A 27,124-nucleotide genomic window follows, 5' to 3' on the forward strand; every position below is an offset into this window, starting at 1 on the left:
AACAGAATCCAACAACACATTAAAAGGATCATACACCATGATCAAGTGGGGTTTATTCCAGGAATGCAAGGATTCTTCAATATACACAAATCTATCAATGTGATAAACCATATTAACAAATTGAAGGAGAAAAACCATACGATCATCTCAATAGATGCAGAGAAAGCTTTTGACAAAATTCAACACCCATTTATGATAAAAACCCTGCAGAAAGTAGGCATAGAGTGAACTTTCCTCAACATAATAAAGGCCATATATGACAAGCCCACAGCAAACATCATCCTCAATGGTGAAAAACTGAAAGCATTTCAACTAAGATCAGGAACAAGACAAGGTGGCCCACTCTCACCACTCTTATTCAACATAGTTTTGGAAGTTTTAGCCACAGCAATCAGAGAAGAAAAGGAAATAAAAGGAATCCAAATCGGAAAAGAAGAAGTAAAGCTGTCACTGTTTGCAGATTACATGATCCTATACATAGAGAATCCTAAAGATGCTACCAGAAAACTACTAGAGCTAATCAATGAATTTGGTAAAGTGGCAGGATACAAAATTAATGCACAGAAATCTCTGGCATTCCTATATACTAATGATGAAAAATCTGAAAGTGAAATCAAGAAAACACTCCCATTTACCACTGCAACAAAAAGAATAAAATATCTAGGAATAAACCTACCTAAGGAGACAAAAGACCTGTATGCAGAAAATTATAAGACACTGATGAAAGAAATTAAAGATGATACAAATAGATGGAGAGATATACCATGTTCTTGGATTGGAAGAATCAACATTGTGAAAATGACTCTACTACCCAAAGCAATCTATAGATTCAATGCAATCCCTATCAAACTACCACTGGCATTTTTCACAGAACTAGAACAAAAAATGTCACAATTTGTATGCAAACACAAAAGACCCCGAATAGCCAAAGCCATCTTGAGAACGAAAAAAGGAACTGGAGGAATCAGGCTCCCTGACTTCAGACTATACTACAAAGCTACAGTTATCAAGATGGTATGGTACTGGCATAAAAACAGAAAGATAGATCAATGGAACAGGATAGAAAGCCCAGAGATAAACCCACGGACATATGGACACCTTATCTTTGATAAAGGTGGCAGGAATGTACAGTGGAGAAAGGACAGCCTCTTCAATAAGTGGTGCTGGGAAAACTGGACAGGTACATGTAAAAGTATGAGATTAGATCACTCCCTAACACCATACACAAAAATAAGCTCATAATGGATTAAAGACCTAAATGTAAGGCCAGAAACTATCAAACTCTTAGAGGAAAACATAGGCAGAACACTCTATGACATAAATCACAGCAAGATCCTTTCTGACCCACCTCCTAGAGTAATGGAAATAAAAACAAAAATAAACAAATGGGACCTAATGAAACTTCAAAACTTTTGCACAGCAAAGGAAACCATAAAGAAGACCAAAAGACAACCCTCAGAATGGGAGAAAATATTTGCAAATGAAGCAACCGACAAAGGATTAATCTCCAAAATTTACAAGCAGCTCATGAAGCTCAATAACAAAAAAACAAACAACCCAATCCAAAAATGGGCAGAAGACCTAAATAGACATTTCTCCAAAGAAGATATACAGATTGCCAACAAACACATGAAAGAATGCTCAACATCATTAATCATTAGAGAAATGCAAATCAAAACTACAATGAGATATCATCTCACACCAGTCAGAATGGCCATCATCAAAAAATCTAGAAACAATAAATGCTGGAGAGGGTGTGGAGAAAAGGGAACACTCTTGCACTGCTGGTGGGAATGTGAATTGGTTCAGCCACTATGGAGAACAGTATGGAGGTTCCTTAAAAAACTACAAATAGAACTACCATATGTCCCAGCAATCCCACTACTGGGCATATACCCTGAGAAAACCATAATTCATAAAGAGTCATGTACCAAAATGTTCATTGCAGCTCTATTTACAATAGCCCGGAGATGGAAACTACCTAAGTGTCCATCATCGGATGAATGGATAAAGAAGATGTGGCACATATATACAATGGAATATTACTCAGCCATAAAAAGAAACGAAATTGAGCTATTTGTAATGAGGCGGATAGACCTAGAGTCTGTCATACAGAGTGAAGTAAGTCAGAAAGAAAAAGACAAATACCGTATGCTAACACATATATATGGAATTTAAGAAAAAAAAAATGTCATGAAGAACCTAGGGGTAAGGCAGGAATAAAGACGCAGACCTCCTAGAGAACGGACTTGAGGTTATGGGGAGGGGGAAGGGTGAGCTGTGACAGGGCGAGAGAGAGTCATGGACATATACATACTAACAAACATAGTAAGGTAGATAGCTAGTGGGAAGCAGCCGCATGGCACAGGGATACTGGCTCGGTGCTTTGTGACAGCCTGGAGGGGTGGGATAGGGAGGGTGGGAGGGAGGGAGACGCAAGAGGGAAGACATATGGGAACATATGTTTATGTATGACTGATTCACTTTGTTATAAAGCAGAAACTAACACACCATTGTAAAGCAATTATACCCCAATAAAGATGTTAAAAAAAAAAAATCTTCCAACAAACAAAAGCCCAGGACCAGACGGCTTCACAGGCAAATTCTATCAAACATTTAGAGAAGAGCTAACACCTATCCTTCTCAAACTCTTCCAAAATATAGCAGAGGGAGGAACACTCACTCCCAAACTCATTCTACGAGGCCACCATCACCCTGATACCAAAACCAGACAAAGATGTCACAAAGAAAGAAAACTACAGGCCAATATCACTGAGGAACATAGATGCAAAAATCCTCAACAAAATACTAGCAAACAGAATCCAACAACACATTAAAAGGATCATACACCATGATCAAGTGGGGTTTATCCCAGGAATGCAAGGATTCTTCAATATACACAAATCAATCAATGTGATACAGCATATTAACAAACTGAAGGAGAAAAACCATATGATCATCCCAATAGATGCAGAGAAAGCTTTCGACAAAATTCAACACGCATTTATGATCAAAATTCTCCAGAAAGTAGGTATAGAGGGAACTTTCCTCGACATAATAAAGGCCATATATGACAAACCCATAGTCAACATCATCCTCAATGGTGAAAAACTGAAACCATTTCCACTAAGATCAGGAACAAGACAATGTTGCCCACTCTCACCACTGTTATTCAACATAGTTTTGGAAATTTTAGCCACAGCAATCAGAGAAGAAAAAGAAATAAAAGGAATCCAAATTGGAAAAGAAGAAATAAAACTGTCACTGTTTGCAGATGACATAATACTATACACAGAGAATCCTAAAGATGCTACCAGAAAACTACTAGAGCTAATCAATGAATTTGGTAAAGTAGCAGGATACAAAATTAATGCACAGAAATCTCTGGCATTCCTATACACTAATGATGAAAAATCTGAAAGTGAAATTAAGAAAACACTCCCATTTACCATTGCAACAAAAAAAATAAAACATCTAGGAATAAACCTACCTAAGGAGAGAAAAGAACTGTATGCAGAAAACTATAAGACACTGAAGAAAGATATTAAAGATGAAAAAAACAGATGGAGAGATATACCATGTTCTTCGACTGGAAGAATCAACATTGTGAACATGACTATACTACCCAAAGCAATCTACAGTTTCAATGGAATCCTTACCAAACTACCAATGGCATTTTTCGCAAACTAGAACAAAAAATGTCACAATTTGTATGGAAACACAAAAGACCCTGTATAGCCAAAGCAACTTCAGAAAGAAAAAAGGAGCTGCAGGAATCAGGCTCCCTGACTTCAGACTATACTCCAAAGCTATGGTAATCAAGACAGTATGGTACTGGCACAAAAACAGAAATATAGATCAATGGAACAGGACAGAAAGCCCAGAGATAAACCCATGCACATGTGGTCACCTTATCTTTGATAAAGGAGGCAAGAATATACAGTGGAGAAAAGACAGCCTCTTCAATAAGTGGTGCTGGGAAAACTGGAAAGCTACATGTAAAAGAATGAGATTAGAACACTCCATAACACCATACACAAAAATAAACTAAAAATGGATTAAAGACCTAAATGTAAGGTCAGACATGATAAAACTCCTAGAGGACAACACAGGTAGAACACTCTATGACATCAATCACAGCAAGATCTTTTCTGACCCACTTCCAAGAGAAATGGAAATAAAAACAAAAATAAACAAATGGGAACTAATGAAACTTAAAAGCTTTTGCACAGCAAAGGAAACCATAAACAAGACAAAAAGACAACCCTCAGAATGGGAGAAAATATTTGCAAATGAAGCAACTGACAAAGGATTAATCTCCAAAATTTACAAGTAGCTCATGCAGCTCAATATCAAAAAAACAAACAACCCAATCCAAAAATGGGCAGAAGACCTAAATAGACATTTCTCCAAAGATGATATACAGATTGCCAACAAACACATGAAAGAATGCTCAACATCATTGATCATTAGAGAAATGCAAATCAAAACTACAATGAGATATCATCTCACACCGGTCAAAATGGCCATCATCAAAAAATCTACAAACAAGAAATGCTGGAGAGGGTGTGGAGAAAAGGGAACCCTCTTGCACTGTTGCTGGGAATGTAAATTGATACAGCCACTATGGAGAACAGTATGGAGGTTCCTTAAAAAACTACAAATAGAACTACCATGCGACTCAGCAATCCCACTACTGGGCATATACCCTGAGAAAACCATAATTCAAAAAGAGTCATGTACCAAAATGTTCATTGCAGCTCTATTTACAATAGCTAGGACATGGAAGCAACCTAAGTGTCCATCGACAGATGAAGGGATAAAGAAGATGTGGCACATATATACAATGGAATATTACTCAGCCATAAAAAGAAGTGAAATTGAGTTATTTGTAGTGACGTGGATGGACCTAGAGTCTGTCATACAAAGTGAAGAAAGTCAGAAAGAGAAAAACAAATACCATATGCTAACACATATATATGGAATCTAAAAAAAAAAGGTCATGAAGAACCTAGGGGCAAGATAGGAATAAAGACACAGACCTACTAAAGAATGGAGTTGAGGATACGGGGAGGGGGAAGGGTAAACTGGGACAAAGTGAGAGAGTGGCATGGACATATAGACACTACCAAATGTAAAATAGATAGCTAGTGGGAAGCATCCGCATAGCACAGGGAGATAAGTTCGGTGTTTTGTGATGACCTAGAGGGGTGGGAGGGAGGCTCCAGAGGGAGGAGATGGGGGATATATGTATACATATAGCTGATTCACTTTGTTGTACAATAGAAACTAACACAACATTGTAAAGCAGTTATACTCTAATAAAGATGTATAAAAAAAAAGAAGAAGGGGCTTCCCTGGTGGCGCAGTCGTTGAGTCCGCCTGCCGATGCAGGGGATATGGGTTCGTGCCCCGGTCCGGGAAGACCCCACATGCCGCGAAGCGGCCGGGCCCGTGGGCCGTGGCCGCTAAGCCTGCACGTCCGGAGCCTGTGCTCCACAGCGGGAGAGGTCACAGCAGTGAGAGGCCCGCGTACAGAAAAAAAAAAAAAAAAGAAGAAGAAGAAGAGATTAGGACACAGACAGACACAGAGGTACCATACGAAGACACAGAGAAAAAACAGTCACCCACAAACCAAAGAGAGAGGCCTCAGAAGAAATCAACTCTGCAGACACCTTGATCTTGGATTTTGAGCTTCCAGAATTGAAAATACGTATCTATTGTTTTAGCCAAAAAAATATACGTATGGCAAAAAATTTTTTAAATTGCAACTCATATCATAGATGAAGGCTAATGTTCTTTATAAATCAGAGCTTCTACAAATCAGTAAGAAAAAAATACTACACTCTAACAGGAAAAAATGGGTAAAGGAAATGAACAGTTCATAGAAAAGGAAGTACATGCGTCTGAAACAGACAAAAAGATGTTCAACCTAATAACAGAAATGCACAATTAAACTATAATCAGATTCCATTTTCTACTTATCAAACTGTCAAGTTTTATCACACCCTGTGTAGGCAAAGGTATGAAGAACCAAGCACACTTACATGTTGCTAGCCAGAGTGTAAACAGCTACAGCCTCTATGGAGACAATTTGGTAATATCTATCAAAATTCAAAATGTTCATACCTTCTAACCAATCACGGTACTTCTAGGAATTTATCCTACAGATATACCTGCACATGTATGAAACGATATATGCACAAGGATTTTTCTGCAGCACTCTTTGTGAGAATGGAAACAACTTAAGTGCCTCTCAACTGGTCAAATAAATTAATTACAGTCTTAGACTACAACAGAATTGTTTTTTAAAAAACTGATGCAGTTCCATTTGTACTGATATGAGATACCAGGAAATATTTTTAAACAAGAAAAGTAAGGTGGTAGAAATATATATATAGTATGCTACCATTTGTTGACAAAATATAGATGCTGTGTATGCACAGATTATCTTAAAAGATAAATATGAATCAGATAACAGTAATTGTCTCTGGGGAGGAGAACTAAGTAAATGAAGTATAGATAGAAAGGAGACAATTTTCACTGTATTCCTTTTTGTATCTTTTGAATTTGTACCATATGTGTGCATTATCTATCCAAAATTAATTAAACAATTAACTTTTAGAGCTACATTACAAGTTCAGGAGTTAGTTGAATGTGTTTGCAAAATGCAAACATTAGTTGGAACTCTGTAAAGTAACTTCTCTAGGAATTTTATAATTCAACAATTTGTGTTGGATGGAAGGAAGGGGTGTACATGTGCTCAAGGTAAGTTGAGGGGCTGGTCACCACAAGGAGTGGCTGTCCTCCGCACTGCCATGTCTAATACCTGGATCTACACATGTTTTCTCCCAGGAAAAGGGGGCAGCATGTGTACAAACAATATGGAGGAACCCAGTGCCGTGACTCCTGGAAGCAGCCTACAGATGGTGCTGTCACTGCAGTGCACAACAGATGGCTAAGTATGAATTGTTTTTTAAAAACACAGTGGGCTCTTACTGTTGGCAGCACCAACATTCAGCTAGTCAATCAACACCATTTAATGTGAACTGTGAACAGAGCACACTGCTGGGCCCTATGGGGACCAGCTAGTAAAGTAGTGTTCCCCATACCTGCCTGGGCACAGTAGACCTTCTGAATCGGAATCTCTTAAGAGGAGCCCGTGAATATAAACTCCAACAAGCATCCCAGTTGTTTTTCTATGATCAGTTAGGTTTGAAAAACATAATCATAAGATAGTGTGGGGTGAGAAGGGGTGGGCAGGAGAAACAGGAAAAAAGAAGAAAAATCCATGAGAACATAAACAACATGAAATACGAGAACAGCTAACTAAATAGTTTTAGCTATTGGAAGCCATTTATAAAACCTTAACTAACCATAAACATGGAATTTTTTGTTTAAGATGAAAAATTTTGGTTAAATCAAGATTAAGAAGAACATTATATACTGACTTTTGGGGTTATTTTAAACTTGGTAGATAAAAATTTTTGAACAGGACTATTCTTCATTTGATAAATGAGGATATTATGAGATTCAGTGGTAACTAAACATCACTATTAGTTCATAATAGTATAGAAACATAACACGAGGGCTGAATCCTGACCCACGGAACTTAGGCTTTCCTGTAATTAGCATCTCGCACAAAATCAAAGAGAGCCAAAGGATTCCAGCAGAAGGATCCTGCAGCTTTGTTTTCTCTGTAGCTAGTTACCCTCCCAAGTTTGAATGATACCATTTATATTTCAGGCAGAGAATCCCAGGAGCCTAGTAACATTCATTCATTCCTCTGGATTCTCTAAGCTCTCCTTTACCACTCAGAGGTCACATAGGCGGACAATTACTTGAGGTCCCATAGAACTGCCTGCACAGAATGGCGACTTAACGTTGTGCTTTCAAGAGCCCCTTTAAAAGATGGTTACACAGGGAATGTTTTTGTATCTTTTGTAAAACTGTTCTTAAAGACAATCACTACTATCTTGTTCAATAGCCCTTATATAAAGATCTACGTGAAAAATTCATCTTAGAACTGAATGTCAAGAAATATAATTGTCTCTCTTAGTGAAGTGCTGTGTTTCCTTTTATTTAAAAAAAAGATGCGTTATGTAATCTCTTTCTTTCTCCCTCTTGCTCTCTCTCCCCACTCTCCTGTTTTCACTTTAGCTGCCAGGAAGTTCATATTCAAATTGTATGTTCCGTTGAGGTACTGTTCTTAGCCTATGCTTTCTGATACAACCTCCTTCTGCATGACCTGGCTCTTGCTCTTACAGGGTTGTTTTTAGTGGCTCTAGCGTGCCTGGGTCTTTTATTGTGAACTAGAATACTTGGGGAAATTGACAGATCATACGTTAGAAGTGAAGGAATAGGCTGGTTTTCCACTGACTGAGGTTTTACTACACAACCAGGAGGTGTATAGGATTTTCAATGATCAAAGTTAAGTCAGATTCATTTGGGAAGAAAATTCATTTAGAAAAAGCTGACTGCCAAGAATTTCAGTGGGAGCGGGGGGGGGGGGGGGTGGATTAGCTTCCGGTAACTCTCTCTCCCAAGGGCTCCCTGAAGAGGAATATTACAACTTGGGTCAGGAAAACAATACCATATGAAGATTGTCTATTAATATTGTCTCTTAATTACTCAATGCATTTTCTCCCAGTCATGTCAGTTGTCCTTCCTGTCACCCTGTGAAGCAAGCACAGGGCAGGAATGACTGCCTCTTTTACCCATAGGTTGTGCAGAAGGTCAAATCATTTGCCCTTGGCCCTATGGTCAGTCATCACCTCTCCAGCTGAAAGCTTCGTAAAGACTTTTTAAAAAGAAAAAAATTCCGGGATTCTTCATCTCCTGCTCAGGCACTAAGTTCATTAGGAAATTCACCCTTATTTGTCCTTATTATATGGACAAAGTGGCAGTCATCCCCAGCTAGAATACCCAGCTGTGACAGACAATCCTGTTCCTGTCCCATCACGTGTAACCCCAAAAGCTAGAAGCAGGAGCTCACGAGTCCAGCACCCAGAGCCTCACCCACGCTGGGGAGGCTCCCAGGGAGGGTGGCCCGGGAGGGTCTCCCTGCCCACAGCCTTGGCCGGGGCTGGGGAGCAGGAAGTTCACTACCAACCACTTCTGTGGCGTATTGAGTCTCACAGATTTGTCATTCAGTACACAGCTTCTTTCTGCACAGCCTACACAGCTAAGCCCTGTACTATATTTCTCGCAGTTTTCCCTCCTCCACCCACAGTTCTGCTGACTTCTTTCCACACAGGAGAGACAGAACAGCTGAGGAAACAGCAGAGCGGTGGAAAATTTTTGCAAGTGTTTTGAGCCCACCCAACCTGAGGAGAGCATTCAAAGAAAAACAGGAAAGGGTGAGTAGGAGCTCCCTCAGCCCCCGCACACAAGCCGGGGATTGTCACTCCCGCCCACCCCCAAGCCCAGTAGGGGCCGACTGCTGGGACAGAGCCGCAGTGCCCACACACCAAAATATGCAAATGCGTCTTCTGGAAGGATGATGGAATGGAGGCAACTGCTCGGCTATTTCAGACACCACATCATGGAACTCGGGAGCCCAGTAGGCACATTGCATTCAAACACCTACTCTGAGAGGTCAACCAGCAACTTTGGTCTTAGATTGGAATTTCTAGAGGCCGTCATACGGGAGAGTGAATGCAGGTCCGAAGCTGATGTGTTTCTGTTCTGGCAACCACAATTAGACTCCCTAATCTAAAGGGTAATCAATGCCCTCCATGTGTGTATGTGCAATTTCATATTACTCATCCTTTTCTCCCTTCTCATTTCCTTTCAACTTCTCTTCCCACTCCAGACCGGAGCTTTTAAGTCTGTCTGTCTTTTCAGGGATTGAGGGTGAGAAAGAGATGTAAATTCATTTAGTTCTTAGTCCTGTTGGGTTCTCCATCTCTCCTTTGCTAGAGATTCCAGCCAGTTAGAGGACTTGGAGTTGGCAAGGGCAGAAGGAGACCGGCTAATGCCATCATTCATCTACTCGTTCACTCATTAAATAGACCTTTAATAAACAGCTGCATAGATAAGGTTCCTGTCCTTACCCATTTTTTTGTGGGGTTTCTTTTGTGGTTTGTTTTCTTTTCTTTTTGCATCTGATTTAGAATAGGGGTTTTGCATAGAACCTAAAATGTATGTAAGGGTTATGTAACCAATGGATCAACAAGATTATCCATGTCCTTCCCTATAAATGATCCATGAAAAGGCTTCCAGTCCACAGGTTAGACTAGTCTTATCTCCTACTTAAGTATCCAAGCACTAAAATTAACTCATTCACCATTCTTCTTTACTTTGTTGGCACAGTTTATTTTTTTTCCCATTGTGAATAGGAGATTATCCTCAAAGCTGACCTAACTTTTTTTTGGTGGTGTCAATATTATGTGTTCAATGTTGATGATATTTACCCATCCAGGTACCACATATGTACTGAGTAGCTACAATATGCCAGATGCTGTCTCAGGCACTGACGCTGCCACTTTAAATAATAACCCCTTCATGGAGCCAACAAGTGAGCGGGATCAGACAATCCTTGGCTTGCTGTTCTTTCCAAGACACAAAAGGACTTTAATTATGCACTGCTATGCAGAAAAACAAAGTGAAGAATGTGGTTCTAATAGAATGGAACAGTAGGGATTGTTTGCCTTTGTTGGCTAGGGGTGATCAAGTGTTGAGGTTCTTTGTTTATCAATTCTACTGTCTGACTAGCTGTCTACAACTGACATCCTAGAGATTGGACCATATAGATGATAGTAAATAGTTAATGTTTTGTAGGGTTTTGAACCATCAGACATTGTAGGGAATGTTTTAAAGTTGGCTGTAAGAACCAGATGGTCAAAGACCTAAGACACATGGCTACTCCAGAAGAGTAGAATTTTCCTTCCCTCCTGAACTCTTAAATTGGAGAACAAAAGGGATACAGATGCGTTTTGCAGCACTGGGACTCTGAAATTAAGGATGAATTATTTCACAGTCTGTTGATGCCAACCAGAGGTATAAGGCATTGAGGTTTCTTGTATTCGTGAGGGATCACAGGGTAGTGATTTGTGGCCAACACAATTGTGCTTGCCTCAAAAAATTACCTATTGTAGGATTCAGCAGGGATCCAGAGAGGCTGGAGAGTCATCCCTGGGCTGCGGATTGAACATACCATTCTACCTCCTGGCACTGGGGGGTCTTTTAGCACGTAATTGGAAAAGAGCTCCATCTCCAACACAGCCCCGAACTGTCAGCAAGCCTTCTGCATGTGGAATTTCCCTTCACTTCTAGCTTGCTGGATCACATCCATTCAATAACAAAGGATTCTTGTAGTGTTCCGTAACTTCTACAAACTTCTGCTTATCCAGCCTCTCAAATGCTCTCCTTTGGCAAGAAAAATAAAAATGAACCCCCTGGCAAAGCCTCAAAGGGATAAACTAATGACAAGTCATGTTTTAATAAGCTCAACTTTTGTCTTAATGAAATTGGTGGATGGCCATTTTTTCCCTAGAAATGGAACCGTCAATGATTTCTCTGGCTTTGATGAAGGATTTGTTTGGAATGCATTATTCCCTGTTGATATCAAATGGACTTTTTTTTTTTGAGGGCCCCAGGATGATCAGAGAAAGGAAAAACTTTAATTAAAGGGGTTTTGAATGGACTGTGTTCTCTCTTTACATCTATGTTTTTCGTGTGACAAAGGAAACCCAGGATACACGATAACTTCCAGTTGTCAGGCTGTTAAGGTCTGCTAACTCAGTCTGTGTAATGACACAAGATTTAGAACTAGTGGAAAGAATAAGACAAACCTGAGTGTGCATCCTGACTCCACTCCGTCATTTAATACCTTGGCCAAACTATTTAACCTCCCTGAGTCTCATTCAATGGAAGTCATGACCTCCCTCCTAGAATTGTCGAGAGGGTTAGATGAGATTTAGCACAGCTCCTGGCATGTTGAAGGCCCTCGGTGATGCCATTCCCCCTTCCATCCCCCCATTCCCTTCTCCCTGTAGCCGCATTTATGAGATGACATCACAGTTCCCTCAGTGGGATGGCTACTAGGTCTCAGGGTTTCTCTCAGATTTCTGCTGATTTAAGAATCCAACTGTGCTGGTATTATTTATGCAAATGTCAGCTGGGGACCGATGCTATAACAAGGATGAGTCACTTCAGAGCATTCCTTCACAGTCTCATCTTGCCTCGGAAAGAACTGGGCTTTCCTCACTGATGGTGAAGAACGATGGGAGAGATTGCCCTGGGACTCAGGCACTCCAGACCAAATGCTCTCCTAGCACCAAGAGTCTTTTGCAGAGAATGTCCAGGACTCTCCTGGGTGACATTCAACAGTGGTTAGCAGCTTGGACTGTGAAATCTAAGAAAACAAGGTTTGAATCCTGATCGCCACTCACTAGCTGCTAGCGTCTCAAAGCATATGTTTTCTCTCAGAGTTCGTTTGAGGATTAAATAAGGCAACATACATAAGGCACTTAGAATAGTGACTTGGCACATAGTAAATGCTCAATAGAAGCCAGTTATAATCTCTTTCTCTTTGTCTCTGTCTTTGTCTCCCTCTCTCTCCCTCTTTTCTCTCTCTTCCGTCTCTCTGTTTCTGTCTCTGTTGGTCTGTCTGTCTGTCTGTCTCTCTCTGAGTTAACCTCTCGGCTATTTGCTGATCATTGAAGCCTGCCTTCTAGCAATTGGCACATTAATAGTATGTTGTTTCCTGTACATTTACTACGTTCTCACTTCTGCTGAAATGTCTACATCCCACCTATACGCACTCCACTCAACATTAATTTGTCCTTTGATCGTTATTTTGTGAAGCCTGCCTTCACATACTTGAAAGAAACTATAATTATTGCTCGGTCGTATGAAACCTCAAATCATAACTAAATAAATAGCTGTTGATTGATAATGAAAATAATCAAGAACTTAAATAATATACTTTATTAAAAAGCTAATTTCATACCATTATTTCCAAGTTCCATATCCTGCCAAAATAGTTTATCTCAATAAATTTGGTTTAAAAAAATCCCTATCAAAATATGAATATTAATAATAATGATTTGAATATTCATCATGGAACACAAAGTTGCCCTATTGCCGTGGATTGGAGGTTAAGAAGTAAATGAAGTAACATTTACCAAAGGTCCTCTGGATGCACAGCCCTTTATTGATAAATTTTAGCTTCATAATTTTAGTGAGAGAGCTTTACATTTCTTTTTTCCAGAAAAAGTCTCTAGATTCTTCATGCTCTTGAAGAGGCATCTGCCTCTTCAAGAGCATGAAGGTAATATATATTACCACATATATATATGTATCTCTGTGGTAATATATATGTCATTAGGTCCTTTATATTACCAATATATCACGGAGACATTCAAATTTACATTATATACAAGCTCGCTATTAGTTTCCTGAGTTAGGTGGTACCTATTCTGATCTAACTACTAAAAAGCAGATAACGTATGCATGTATCCTGTGTAATGACTCAAGTTAAATATACCTCAAAGAATGTTCTATCTTATTAAAATTCACATATATTTTTCTTACAAGGGAGTGATTATTCTGCATTGCAGCATGTGTTTATTACAAACTTAGAGTTCATCGACGAATAGTGATGGAATTGCAAATCAAGTCAACGGCTTAATTAGCTCAGGAGGATTTTAGGAAGCTTTTCTCCCTCTGTGAGCATAAGCTTAGAGGTTAGCTTGGAGGCCTGCGCTGGGTTCCTGGCACCCCAGGCTCTCCCCATGGAGAGGGATCTTTACCTGAGGCCCTCGCCCTCGGGAGAGTGCTGTCTGCAGTACTCCAAAGTGTAGGTCTCAGTGGCCTCTGGGTTGGCAGGCCGCCATCGGATGGTGGCCGTGTTCCAACACACAGTACAGTCCTCGGCACAGATCACAGGGGTGGAGGGCGCTGCAGAGAGAGAACCAAGTCAATTGTGGAGCAGTCTATGGCAGTTCTGCTTCCCTGGTACTCTGGGAAGAATGCTTGGGCATGATTTTGTTTTAATTTTTGACTAAAAAATACATTCTGGGTTGAAAATCCAAAAGGTATAAAAATGTATACAGTGAAAAGTCTCCCTGTCACCCCTGCCTTCCAAATTGCCCAGTTTTTACCCATCCCCAGTCTCTAAAAGCAGCTTCCTATAAATCCTACCAGGCTTCTTCATACATATACAAGTAAATCAAAGTATTCTTGTCCCCTTCCTTTACACAAAAGTTAGCCATGATTTTGCCATCAATAGGTGCTCAATAAATACTTGTTTTAAAAGGCAAGAAGAAAGGATAAACCAGTGGAAGTAAGTTAACTGCCTCAGAAGGGTATCCAAGACAGGCCAGGGCAGGGACAGTTAGAATTATCTTAAAGGTGGGCTTCCCTGGTGGCACAGTGGTTCAGAGTCCAACTGCTGATGCAGGGGACACGGGTTCGTGCCCCGGTCCGGGAAGATCCCACATGCCGCGGACTGGCTGGGCCCGTGAGCCATGGCCGCTGAGCCTGTGCGTCCGGAGCCTGTGCTCCGCAACGGGAGAGGCCACAACAGTGAGAGGCCCACGTACCGCAAAAAAAAAAAAAAAAAAAAAAAATTATTATCTTAAAGGCAATGCAAACTCAGCTTATCCTACACCTGCTTCAGCCCCCTGTGAAAAGGTTCCATCATGGGAATGCATTCCCAGCTGAATACCATTGCTGAGAAACATTTTGGGGTTTCCCAGCACCTATACGAGGAAGCCTGAGCTTCTTACCTTAGCAAATGTGGACTCTATACACTAGCCTTTCTCATCTCATGTCTCCCCTCTCCTTGTTTTTAAGTCAAAGAAATAATACCAAAATTCTTGTTGTATCCTGCACACTCCATACTCTTTCTTACCTGGGCACCTGTGCTCATTTGTCTTCTTCAAATGGAATACACTCCTTTAACACATTATTCCTACTGATCCTTTACGGATTCCATTCAGACATCAATTCTAGGAAGCCATTCCTGACCCTGTCCCTGCCCTGGCCTGTCTCAGATACTCCTCTGGAGTGTTGTGGATCACGGCCCTTACCACACATTTTTTATAATCTTTTGTTTTGTGTCTCCCACACTTGAGTATGAGCTTTGTGAGAGGAGCCCAGTCTTATTTCTTGTTGTAAACCCAGCACTGCACAATACCCAGCGCACAACAGGTGCTTAACAAATGCTTATTGGTTGATCTTAATAGTCTGTGAAGAATTGAGTATTGCCTCCTAACACCCCCTTAACATCTCTTTACCTGTTCTAAAAATTGCCCTTTCGCTGGGCAGGCTACATCCGGTGAAATTCACAGCCATTACCCATACTTGATAGCATCGGTCAGGTTCTAAATCTTCAAAAACGCAGTAGCTTTCTTTCACGGTCACTCTGTATTCTTCTACCAAATCTAGCATAAAACACAATCATAAACTCTAGGGTATCTTCCTAAGTTAGTTGAAAGTTACATTTATTGGAAAAGTGACACATTTTTCAGTGGGGAAACACAAACTGATAAACTTACAGATACTACTATGTGATAGATAGCACTTTAGAACGCTTAAAGCAACAGCATTCTGAAAGATATTTAGAATGACACAGTATTACTTGTGAACACTTACCAGAAAATAATAGTATAGTATATTATTATAGTATAATATTAATATAGTATAATAATTATTATACTATATTAATATAGTATAATAATATACTAATAGCATATTAGTAAGATCCTGAGCTTCATATTCTGCAATTAAAGTAACTTATTTCAATAGCACATAGTACAATTGCAGAGTTTATGTTAACTTAAATCTCAGTAATACATTCTCAAGAAAATTCTTAAGAAGCAATGCCAATATTTCAGGAGAGTATGTAATAAAATAAGGACAATCCCATGTTTTCTAAATTTATGATGTTAAAAAGCATTTTTACAGATTAGTAAATCATTTGTATTCAGTATGGTTTTCAAAGTTTCAAATCCTGCTTCCTTCTCATGAATTCCAGAATCCTTTCACCTAGAGATTTCCACAATTTATAGAAATACTTAAACACCTTTGATAGAGCATAAACTATTCTAAGAAATAACTTTGTTTAGTCAAGACGTTTCCTAAAATTACTTACATTATTTTCAAGATGTTAATAGTAAATATTACTCAATAACATTCTGAACACCTGCCCCTTGGGCCAATCTGATTATTCTTACTGAAATTTTCTCTCCTTTTAAAAGAACAATTTTCTTTTCTAAATTAGCCTATGGTAATTCCAGTTATCCTCTCTTATTACTCTATGATGTTACATCTTCAAAACCCCTCCAGTTAAGAAACCCAGATTGTTCCCTTTTAAAGTAAATTTAAGAGATCTTCAACTCAGAAGGTTTCTTCAACTGCATCTCTCTTTCCCAATGAGCTATACTTTCTGCGCAGAAAGTTTGGCTTAAATAATGTCATAAAGACATACACACTGAAAAAATTTCCCCATAACCTAGAACTTGTGACTGTAGTTTTCAATGGAATTATCCTTTTAGGCTAAGTCCTGTTAGCCTGGTACTCCTTTTAACAGAGCACATAACATATGTTACTGGAGACCTATTACTCACAGCATGGTATCACAGTCTAGAGCATCAGATTAATGAACTGGCATCAGCAGAGTTCAAGGCATTGAATGAATGAGACACAGGACAGGTAAGTGGGGCATGGTGCGGGGGGTCAGGGGGCGGTGGCAGTGAAGCACTTTTAAAAAGCACTCCAGGAAATAAACAGTTGTTAAGAGGAGTCTTGGAGAGTCATGAAGTTCCATGATATAACTGGATATACACGGTGAAGTGTGGTATAACAGAACAAACACAGAGTCAAGCAAATAAAAACATAAGCTTTGGAGTCTGAAAGATCTGTATTTAAAACCTGCCCTGGTCCCGAGTAACTTGCGTGCTCTTGGGCAAATTATTTATTCTCACATCAGTTTTCTCATTTGCCAATGTGGATAAGGGCACTTTCCTTGTTGTGCTGTGACAGGTATATGGTAATAGGTCCCCACTAAGATAGGAGTTCTTATAGACAAACTTAGCCAACTTTACAATATGCCTATGGTTGCTTTCTTACTTTTTTCCTAATTTAAATAAGTATCATATGACATCTGAAAAGACTTAAATACTGGTTAACAGTGAAATACGTTATAATTCATTCCTTATTACAAATTGGGTTCCTATGCCATGTCAATCCTGTCACATGCTCATCTGATTTCCAAAATACATGGGTCTATCCTTAACAAGCAACACAGAATGCCAGCAGTCCCAGCTCTGATTCATCAGGAAGTACAACCTCAAACTGCCTGGCTTCTAGGTCTTATTAGAGGTCCTAGAGATATTTACAGAGGCTCAACCATATGACGTGCCACCCATTCACCCTCCTAAGCACTTTCACCTCTATCTTCACATTAATTTGGGACACCAGAAGACTACACCATACAGTCTTCTCATGCCTTGAGAAATGTGAACTCAGAATTTACCTTTATAGTTTTCAGCTTTTATCAAAGGTGGATCTGAGAAATGCCAACCATGACATCCAATGCTGCATTTGCACGAAAATTACTGTGGAGGACAGTGTCCTATATACAGCTCATTTCTCCTCTACAAAGTGGCACACTTTATACTTGTCTTTTAGACTTCAGTACTGATTGAAACTTTGTTTTCAACACTTTGGTACATTACCTCCTGCCTGAAAATGAGAATCAATTTCTCCCGTTAACCTGAATACTCAAAGCCAAATTTGAATTTCAATTACAGTATTCATGTTGATCATTAGGATGATATTTATGCATTTTTGTTTTCCTTGATCCTGATTTCCAAATTTTGCTTACATGTTATTTCATTATACGATTGTTGGTTCATTGTTGTTTTTGTAAGTGGCTACAAGGGCTTTGTGGAAAGAGTCATAATATGTATATGTTTAAATATTACACATTAAGACATAGAAATGTACATATGCATCTGAATTTGTGTTAGCAATCCTACCATTTACTTCCTGGTCATCTTGTGGCTCCTCCATGCAGTAAACTTGGAATGAGTCAACGACATCTTCCTTGTTCACGCTCCAGTAAACTGCAATCGTTGTGCTAGTGGCAGAATTTGGTTCCTGAGGTTCTAATCTAGGAGGCTGTGGAACTGGAATATAAGCAAGATTTATTATCACTAATGCTGCTTTTATTGATTGATTTCTTTTTCTTTTTGCAAAAGTCACTTGTACTTACTGATAAAAATGGAAACAATACAGAAGTACATGGAGTAAAGCTGGGAGGGCTACCTTGTTCCCAACAGCCCCCAACCCTAAGGATATTCCTTGGAGGCAACTACTGTTACAGTTGAGTGTGTCTCCCTCCAAAATGTCTTGTCTGCATGTGTACATATATACATATAATATACATAGAAGTAAACAAAAAATGGATCTCCCAATGGGATCACTTGATAATATTCTTCTGTAATCCTATATTTAGAGCAATAAACTTATACAAGTTAGAGGATTCATCAAATGATTTGGTTTTCCTTCAAAACAAAACTTTGAGAAAGCATTGCTAGATAACCAATGTTGTATCCTTCTACATCAGTATAGAAACTATATTCAAATAGAGACAAATGAAACCCTTTTTAGCTATAGTTGCTATATTATCAAGGCTGAAAAAGACTTGCATGAATAAAATATCAAAATATACTTTCTGAAACTACTATCCCATTTTTCCATCTCCAACATGACTATATCTACAACTTTTTAAAACAAAATGTAAAAATTACATGGGGGAAAAAGTACCCTATTAACTGATTCAAATATAAGGTTTAGGTATCTAGTATAAATCCATTGTTCTGAATTTTAAAGAAAACAATATTCTCAAGTGTTTAACTAGAGATTTCAAAGGTTTATAATTATGCATATTGAACATTAACAGCATATACGACACCATAAATCAAGCTCCTATACAATTCTCCTCCAAAATTTTTGAGATAAAAAAGCATTGAACATAGTTTACAAATTAGAGGAAAAGGTTATTCCCATAGTTGAAAAGATGTCCTGTTTTTAAATTTATTTGTGTTGTTATTTTCCTGTCAACAATTTCCTGAGAGATGAGCTTGCTGAATAATACAGGCCAAATTTTATGAGATTACTTTATTAAAAGTCAACACTGAAGGGAAAGAAAACAAAGGTTAGTTCAACAGGAAAGTAGAAAGTAGAAGAAATAAATGGGTCTAAATTTAGTAAATGGAACAAAAAGAGACACATTGAAAAGATTCGATAAAGAGATAAAGACCTGAGGAAATACACAGTTATGAAAAATGAGAAGCAGGATATGAGAGTGGGCAAGTTCATGGGCTTTGGAGCAGAGAGGCTGGCCTAAGGTTAAATGCCAGATCCCCCACTTAGGAGCTGTGTTATCTCAGCTTCAGTTCCTCCATCTTTAAAAATAGGAAAACGACAATAATACCATTTCCTCCCAGGGCTGTTTTAAAAAGCAAGATAATGTATATTAAATGCTTAGCAATGTATCTGACACATAACCGGTGTTAACATTCAGAAAGCAACATGGCCTTTTGCAGGAGCACAGAAAATGGAGGGGAGAAGGCAGGAAGCCCCTGAAGATGGGAGCTGAAGTAGAGACCCATCATCTGGTAAATCACAGAGGGACCACAGAGGTAAGACATGCTGGGAGCCTGCATGATAAGGCAGGAAGCCTGCCTGTCAGAGCACCTCCGCAAGGACTGATAGTGGTTCAGAGACTCTTATACTATCTTTGACTTTTCTGTCTTCCCAGCAGGAAATCAGTGTCACATTGTAAAGGAGTCCATCCGGATAAATGCAGTTCAGTAAATTTTCATGTTGCCCAGGTTTATGGAAGAGCCAAGCAGATTGACTATTATCAATCATCTTTGAAGCAGTGCTGGAGAACTTCTTGAGGCATGAACAACGAAAATGCTGCTTTTTTCTCTATGAATTATAAATTGAGCTATAGCTGCTTTTTAAAACTGGCAACATCTTTTCAAAAATCTCTCTCTCAGGTAACTTAACGGACTTAAAATTGATAATTGACCCCAAAATCAACAAATTCTAAGGAATAAGCAGTTGTAGGGAATTAAGCAAAGAATGTAGGCTAGAAATAATTTTGTACTTAATCTACTCCTTTAAAAACATTAAAATTAAAACATCTTTTTTCAAAACAAGAACCACTTTTATTCTTCAAAGTATTCTAAAACTAAGAAGGGAGTATGAATATTCCATAGATGTAATCTAATAACAGTTGGCTGGATTTACAATTCCTGTGTGGCAAAAGGACATCAGAAGCTCAGATTTTATACGTTAGCAATGCTATTTACGCTTCTGTAGTAATAAACTTGAGTGGGAGTAATGCCAAAAAATGCAAAATGATCTTAAGGCTTCTTTGCCAGAGGCTAAGGAGCTAGGCACAGCATCACCCCATGGATTCCCTCTGCCTGACAGTGTGCCCATAAAGAGCTGTCTTGCTCGGCGAGCTAAGCACTAGATCAACCTGCACTTTAGTACCTGTGGTGGATACAGATTCCCACTAAACCTAGCTTTCAAAAAAGTCCCCAGGAGAACAGCATTATTTGCAGTAGCCAAAATGTGAAAGGAACCCAAAAGTACATCGATGAGTGAATCGATAATGGATAAGCAAAATGCAGTACAGACATCCAATGGAATTTATTCAGCTTTAATAAGGAAGGGCATTCTGACACGTGGTACAACACGGATGAACTTTGAGGGCATTATGCTAAGTGAAATAAGCAGTCACAAAAAGACAGATACTGCATAATTCCACTTATATGAGGTACCTAGAGTACTTTAAATTCATAGAGACAGGAGGTAGAATGGTGGTTGCCAGAGGCTGGGGGGAGGGGATGGGGGCAGGAGGAATGAGGAGTTATTATTTAATAGATACAGTTTCAGGGCTTCCCCGGTGGCGCAGTGGTTGAGGGCCGCCTGCCGATGCAGCGGACACAGGTTCATGCCCCGGTCTGGGAGGATCCCACATGCCGCGGAGCGGCTGGGCCCGTGAGCCATGGCCGCTGAGCCTGCGCGTCCGGAGCCTGTGCTCCGCAACGGGAGAGGCCACAACAGTGAGAGGCCCGCGTACCGCAAAAAAAAAAAAAAAAAAAAAAAGATACAGTTTCAGTTTTGCAAGATGAAAAGAATTCGGGAGATGGATTAGTGGTGATGGTTGTACGATGGTGGCTTCAACATGGTTAAAATGGTAAATTTTATTTTACGCATATTTTACCACAATTTAAAAAAAAAAGTTCTTAGGAGCAGAGTCCAGAAAGCCTTGGATGTCACTAATCTATAGTTATCCCTCCTTTCACAGCAGTGCACTCAGCCTCTTTGGTGTAGAGCAGTGGTTCAAGTGCAAAGACTCTGAAGCCAGACTCCACTCGCCACACACACCCCAAATAGCTGTGTATCTTGGGCAATATGAGAGGCGTTTCTCTGTTCCCTTTATTTCCTCACCTGTCAAATGGGAATAACAATAAAACCTACCTCCTAGAGTTGCTGTGAGATTAGATGACGGTCTAATTAGATAACAATCTCCACACTGCCAGGCATCATGTAAGCACGGAAGAAATGTTAGGGGCTGCTCTGTTTCTCATCATAAAGTTCACATCCTTTCCTTATTGTATCTGTTTATTACAGTGATCACATTAGCTTTTCAGGCACCTGGTGAGGACTTTATAGCTGAGAGATGTTGTTGGTCACAAAATGAGCAAAAGCTATCTAGCAGCAAGTCAACACCCTGGGCTCCAATTCTGGGAAGCAGATGTACAACGAGTGCCATTTATATCTCAGAGACCAGTCTCCCCATAACAGTTTGGAACTACTGGGACTGCCACATGCACTGTTTCTGAATGAATCATTAACACTGTGACAAATTTAACTCTGTGACCTCTAAAATATACAAAATGCCCTCTTATTGCCCATCAGATATTCAAAAGAATATCCTTCTAAATGAACAACAGCATATAACGAATCCCTTAAAAGCAAAAGAGCTACTTTCTTGACCAGAATTTCTTGGTTTGCAATCGCTGCTCCATTCAAATGCTTCTTAAAGACATTACAAGAAAATACCCTTTTGTTCTGAGATATTTCTAGAGAAAACCCGTTAGGACAAATGACTGAATTTTTCATTTTATATAGGGTTGATGGGTTTTGTGGGGGCGGGGTGCTTTTTTGTTTTTCAGTTTTTTTTAAAGACATAGTAACTTTTACTAGTTACTAAATTAAAACTCTTCCCACAGGAATGAAAATTAATTGTCAATTTGAAAACAGAAGTTGTCTTTAAGGTTTGCTTTGGAAGACTATAGCATCTTTTAAGGAGGGCATCTAAGTACATTTTACAGTAAGTGGAACTTGGTTACTTCACTGAAACACAGCAGCTTCGAAAAATCTAAAGAAATGTCATTGTCTTGTTTGTTAAAATAGCACATTAAAAAATATTCTGAAGAGCCGGCAGGATGCTTTTCACAGCTGAGTAGGAGGCTCCTGGCTACAGAGCATGATGCTGAGCTGTTAGTTCTCTAAGTTAATCTGTTTAGTTTGAAAAAAGGAAAAAGAACTCAATTGAAGAGGGGAAAACCACTCAGAAAGAAAAATCTGTTCAACACATATGAAAATATTTGATTTATTTTTCCTTCTATACCTGGCTGCTGGCATGAAGCAAATAATCTCTAGAAGAGAGAGAGAAATCCTCTTTTAAAAGGAAAAAAAAAAAAAGAGAGAAGACCCTTCAATTCCATTGCTACTTCCTTCCACCTCCACAATATCCCAGCACAGTCATAAAGCTTCAAATGGAAATGCAGTTTATAACTGAAATGGTTTGCTAGTCTCACGCTTTATTTCAGAATCTAGCTTTAAATTTTTACAGCTAAGATTTTTCTTTTTCCACTTATATTTCCTTACATTCAAAAACTTTACAAAACAGATAAGAAAAAACTGTCAAATTTCATCAAGGTAAATAATATATTGAAGTTCCTACCAGCCACTTGTTTTAACATCTGGTCGCTTCTTGCCGAGCTGTCGTCATAATGTTCAAAAAGTGAAAACGCAGCAGGCATTTTCTCTAAAGAAGCAGTGCTCTCCATTGCAGAAAGCAACCTATCAGGAGGAAATATTTCTATATAAGTCAAGAAATTATTAGCATACAAAATGAAAGCTAAGAACAGTTATTCAAAATGAAGTTGTTGTTGTTGGTGGTGGTGATGGTGGTGGTTTCTGTGAGGTGTTGTATCCAAAAAGAATTTAAACTGTTTCAAAATCTGGAAATATATGTATAAAATCTATTCACAGGATTCTTCAGTGCAACTGGTAATATTAGAAACTCCATTCCTATACCCTTAAATCTGAATAGATTCCATTGAATTATACAGTCTTAATTTTGCCTCTATAAAGTTAGTCCTAAAAATGATTACATTATAATGGTTGTTTATACTCTCTAAAGATAAAAATGTTTGGAGCCCATCTGGAAATTCACATACTGTGTGATATCTTTGCTGTTTTCAACCGTCACTATTATACATCTCACCATTTAGTCTTTCAAGAAAATATGTTCACCTACTATGTGCCAGGCACTGTTCTGGGTTCTGGGATACAGCAATGAAGGAGGAAGGTCTATCTATTCTTAAAAGACTAAATAAGCCACAGTATATAAATTAATAGCTTTCTTTATACTCAAGACCGTCTTAGGAGGGATGCCAACAAATACTCAGCATTGGTATCCAGGTGAAATCTGGACTTAAAATTAAAAAAAAAAAAAAAAGGTAGATTCTGAAGAGGGAAAAGGGGAAGGGAGAATTGCAAAAACATTTATCTTTAGCATGAGGGACCTAAACTTTGGTTGGGCTCTCTCCTCTGTGCACCTCACTCACAGAGGACTGGAATTACCTTCCAGAAATTAAGTCAACCACTAGGAACTCCATCAGCTTCATAATCATGGACGTTGGGGTTTGGGCAGCACAGACCCATCTCTAAGCCTTTCACCTGCTGTTGGAACTTTCTTCTCCTAAATACTTGTGTGTCTCCTTCCTCACTAAATTTAGATCTCTGTTCAAATGTCAGCTCTTCAGAGAGGGCAGCCCTCTCCCTTCTTCTGTTCCTTACTCTGTCGTGTTTTCTCCTCTAACTCATTACAACCTATGTGTTTTTGTCTGTCTACTTCACCTGACTATAATCTACATGCAAAAAAAGGACTTTGCTGGGTTTACTACTGTACTGTAATGTGTTATGTGGCACATAGTAGGCTTTTAATAGATATATTTTGAATGAATAAGAGGACAAGGTTTCATTTGGATGAGAATATCAGGATCTCAGGTCTGGAAAATTTATCAATATGAGGGGAAAAGATTATAAAATATAACTGAAATATTTAGAGTGCCCACTAGGCTTACTTGTGTTAGGAATAATAAAATTCACTATCATCTGATTTGGGGGAGATGTTCCAGTAGGGGCTTTGAAGAGGAGGTGACATTTGGTTGAGTCTTAAAGAATAAGTAGGAGTTTCCTAGGCAGAAAAGATAGTACGGGTGTTGCAGAAAGAAGAACAGCATGAATAAAGGCATGGGGTTGTGAAAGAGGCACTCAAGGCCCAGAGGGGACCATGGGCTACCTTGAGAACTGGGAAAGGGAGACAGTTAGAGATGATTTTCATATCCACCAAGAGTTTCCATTTTGTTTTTAAGGCAGGGAGAGCCATAGAAGTGTTTACACAGGGAAGTTTAGAAGAGTACCCTGGCATGAGTCTGAGGGAGGATCACAGCAAGTAGACTAGAGAGGTAGTGAGGCCAGTTGGGGGGACCCCACGACGCTCGTGATGAGGGAAGACAACATGAGCCTTAATTAAGGCTTTGGAGACGTAGAGGGTGGAAATGATAGGCTCAAAATGAATAAACAGGGGTGACTAGTGCACATACTAAGCCCTCTCAGTACATGTCACTGACGAAATGGAGGACTTTTTTGTAGCACAGAAGCTGTAGCTCTAGATAGAACACATAAAGTGTTTGAATTTTCCCTTATGCACTGATCTGTTCAATTTTAACATCAGTGTGTGTAAGGGCATCTTTTTATGAGCAGGTCCTACAATGGTTGTGACTCTCTTTCATTATTAGAACACAAAAAAAGCAAAACAGAGGAAAAAAAATTATCCTCTTAACAGAACAGCATTTTCTAAGCAAATGTGTTTTTTAAAATATGCAAATTTTGAGTCTAAATATCCTTGACAGCATTCTTTAATTTAAGCATTTTCAGTGTCGAGAAAAATCATTTAATATATGAGCACTGCCTTTAGATATATAATATGATGGCAGGGAAAAAAAAAGCAGCAAGGGGAAAAATCTAGGAGAAAAAGCTAGATAATTAGCATTTCTCATAGAAAGGAACACCAATGACATTGAGACTTTGAGGCAGAAGTTGTCTTGAGAACGTGAAAGGCTTCATTTTAGTGAAAAAAATCAAGCTTCATCATATGTGTGCACATTTAACAGGATTTTCTTTAATTGCTTATATTGCTTCACCAAATCCTGAATTTTGTTATCTTTTTTCTTTACAGAAAAATAATGGTTATCTCAAGTGTATGCTCCTTTAGGCAACATGCAGCTTCCGCAAAGATTAATTCATTGTCAATTGGACAATGAGATCAAAATTAATTAAAATGACACACAGATGAACAAGTTCAAGCACAAAACCAAAAAAAATGGTATTTAGAATTAAATGCATGTCAATTCGTATTAGCAAGTTAATATTCTAATGTTTAGAAAAGTAAAAATGTGAAACTATAGCATTTTTAAAGGTAAACACATTTGCAAATTTTCATTCATCAAGTTTTCTTGCTGATCAGTATCTTCCACGAGTGAATGAAATATAATAAATAAGCAAATATGCCCCTACATTGTCCAGTGCATACGGAATGGCACTCTAAATCCATATACTTTGGGGGTAAAAATAAATATCGGTAATACTTAGAAGAAATGTGTAATTTTTAAAAAATAAAGAAAACTGGGAGCAAGGCCTGGGTATCAGTTTCCAGACCTTCCCGGTGGGCCTCTGACTCCTGCGTGAGAACTGGTACATGTGCAGGTGCCTGGTGCCACCTGGATTCTCCTGTAGTGGATCTGGGGTGGAGCTCCAGAAGCTTTGGTTTAACAAACTGCACAGGTAACTCAGAAGCCAGTCTGGGGCACCACCAGGCCAGAGGACAGGTTGTTATAAACCAGAGGTTCTCAACCCTGCCTGTGCACTGAAATCACCTAGCAAGCTTTAAAAATACCCTGGCCACACCCCACATCAGTTAAGCCAGAATCGCATGAGATAAGATAGAGGCATCAGCATTTTTTAAAACTCCCTGAGTAATTCTATTTATAACAGAGCCACTATAATAAAACCCTTATTGATTAATGCCAATATTAATATACAAACTATTAAAGCGTCTTGACAATATTCTGTTGAACATATTTTTTTAAAGATAAATAAGATTCATCTGTACAGTTTTCATTATCTAAAAAATCAGGTTTCTAATCCAAACCCATCTTTCTATATTTTAATATATCACAAATACAAATTTCTGATTTTACTTTATGCTATATCACAATTTGGCATTGAATGAAATGAACTGAAGATAATATTTACAATTTTAGAAATTTACATTAAAGGGGTAAAAATGATCTAAAAAAAAAAATTAGGTTCTAACAGGAGGAAAGACCTCAGGCCTGGCTATGAGGCAGAAGGGAAAACGTGTCATATCAGTATGAGCACTTCACTATCAGATGCTCCAGACGATAAGCATAGATCTGCTACGTGTTTTTATAGACAACATTTCCTGATTTCTTGTTGAGTGTTTTGCCTTTTAAATGAATGAAGAACTTCTCTTAGATTGAGTGTTAAAAAACAACAACAAAAACAAAACAAAATCAAAAGAGGAACATTCATTTAGGTGAGCTGAGCAGAAAAAGAAGATAAATTCATGCCTGTCTTCTGAAGAGAAAGTGAGAGAACATTCCCTGAAGGTTACATAAATCATCAAATTGCTCAAGGCAGATATGAATGATTCTCTCAAATACTCATATTTAACCAGAAAGTCTAAGTATCTACAAAATGTTCTGTA

At 38.8% G+C, this 27,124-nt stretch overlaps 1 protein-coding gene across 2 annotated transcripts in view; it reads right to left on the minus strand.

The window, feature by feature from the left end:
* The window catches only part of CMYA5 (cardiomyopathy associated 5), a 107,563-nt gene that overhangs the window by 18,697 nt on the left and 61,742 nt on the right, over positions 1-27,124 (minus strand). For both annotated transcript variants that reach the window (XR_003431631.1, XM_027100741.1), the window contains 4 exons: positions 23,009-23,127; positions 17,991-18,140; positions 15,246-15,392; positions 13,758-13,905 (listed from right to left, as the gene is read on the minus strand). Coding sequence is in view for 1 of the 2 variants with exons in the window: in XM_027100741.1 (XP_026956542.1) it covers positions 13,758-13,905; positions 15,246-15,392; positions 17,991-18,140; positions 23,009-23,127 (564 nt within the window). In the remaining variant the exon portion in view is untranslated. The remainder of the gene's footprint in view (positions 1-13,757; positions 13,906-15,245; positions 15,393-17,990; positions 18,141-23,008; positions 23,128-27,124) is intronic.

This window comes from Aethalodelphis obliquidens, unplaced genomic scaffold (assembly GCF_003676395.1).
Source record: "Aethalodelphis obliquidens isolate GAN/ISIS:26980383/991018 unplaced genomic scaffold, ASM367639v1 scaffold4, whole genome shotgun sequence".
NCBI classification, from domain to species: Eukaryota; Metazoa; Chordata; class Mammalia; order Artiodactyla; family Delphinidae; genus Aethalodelphis; species Aethalodelphis obliquidens.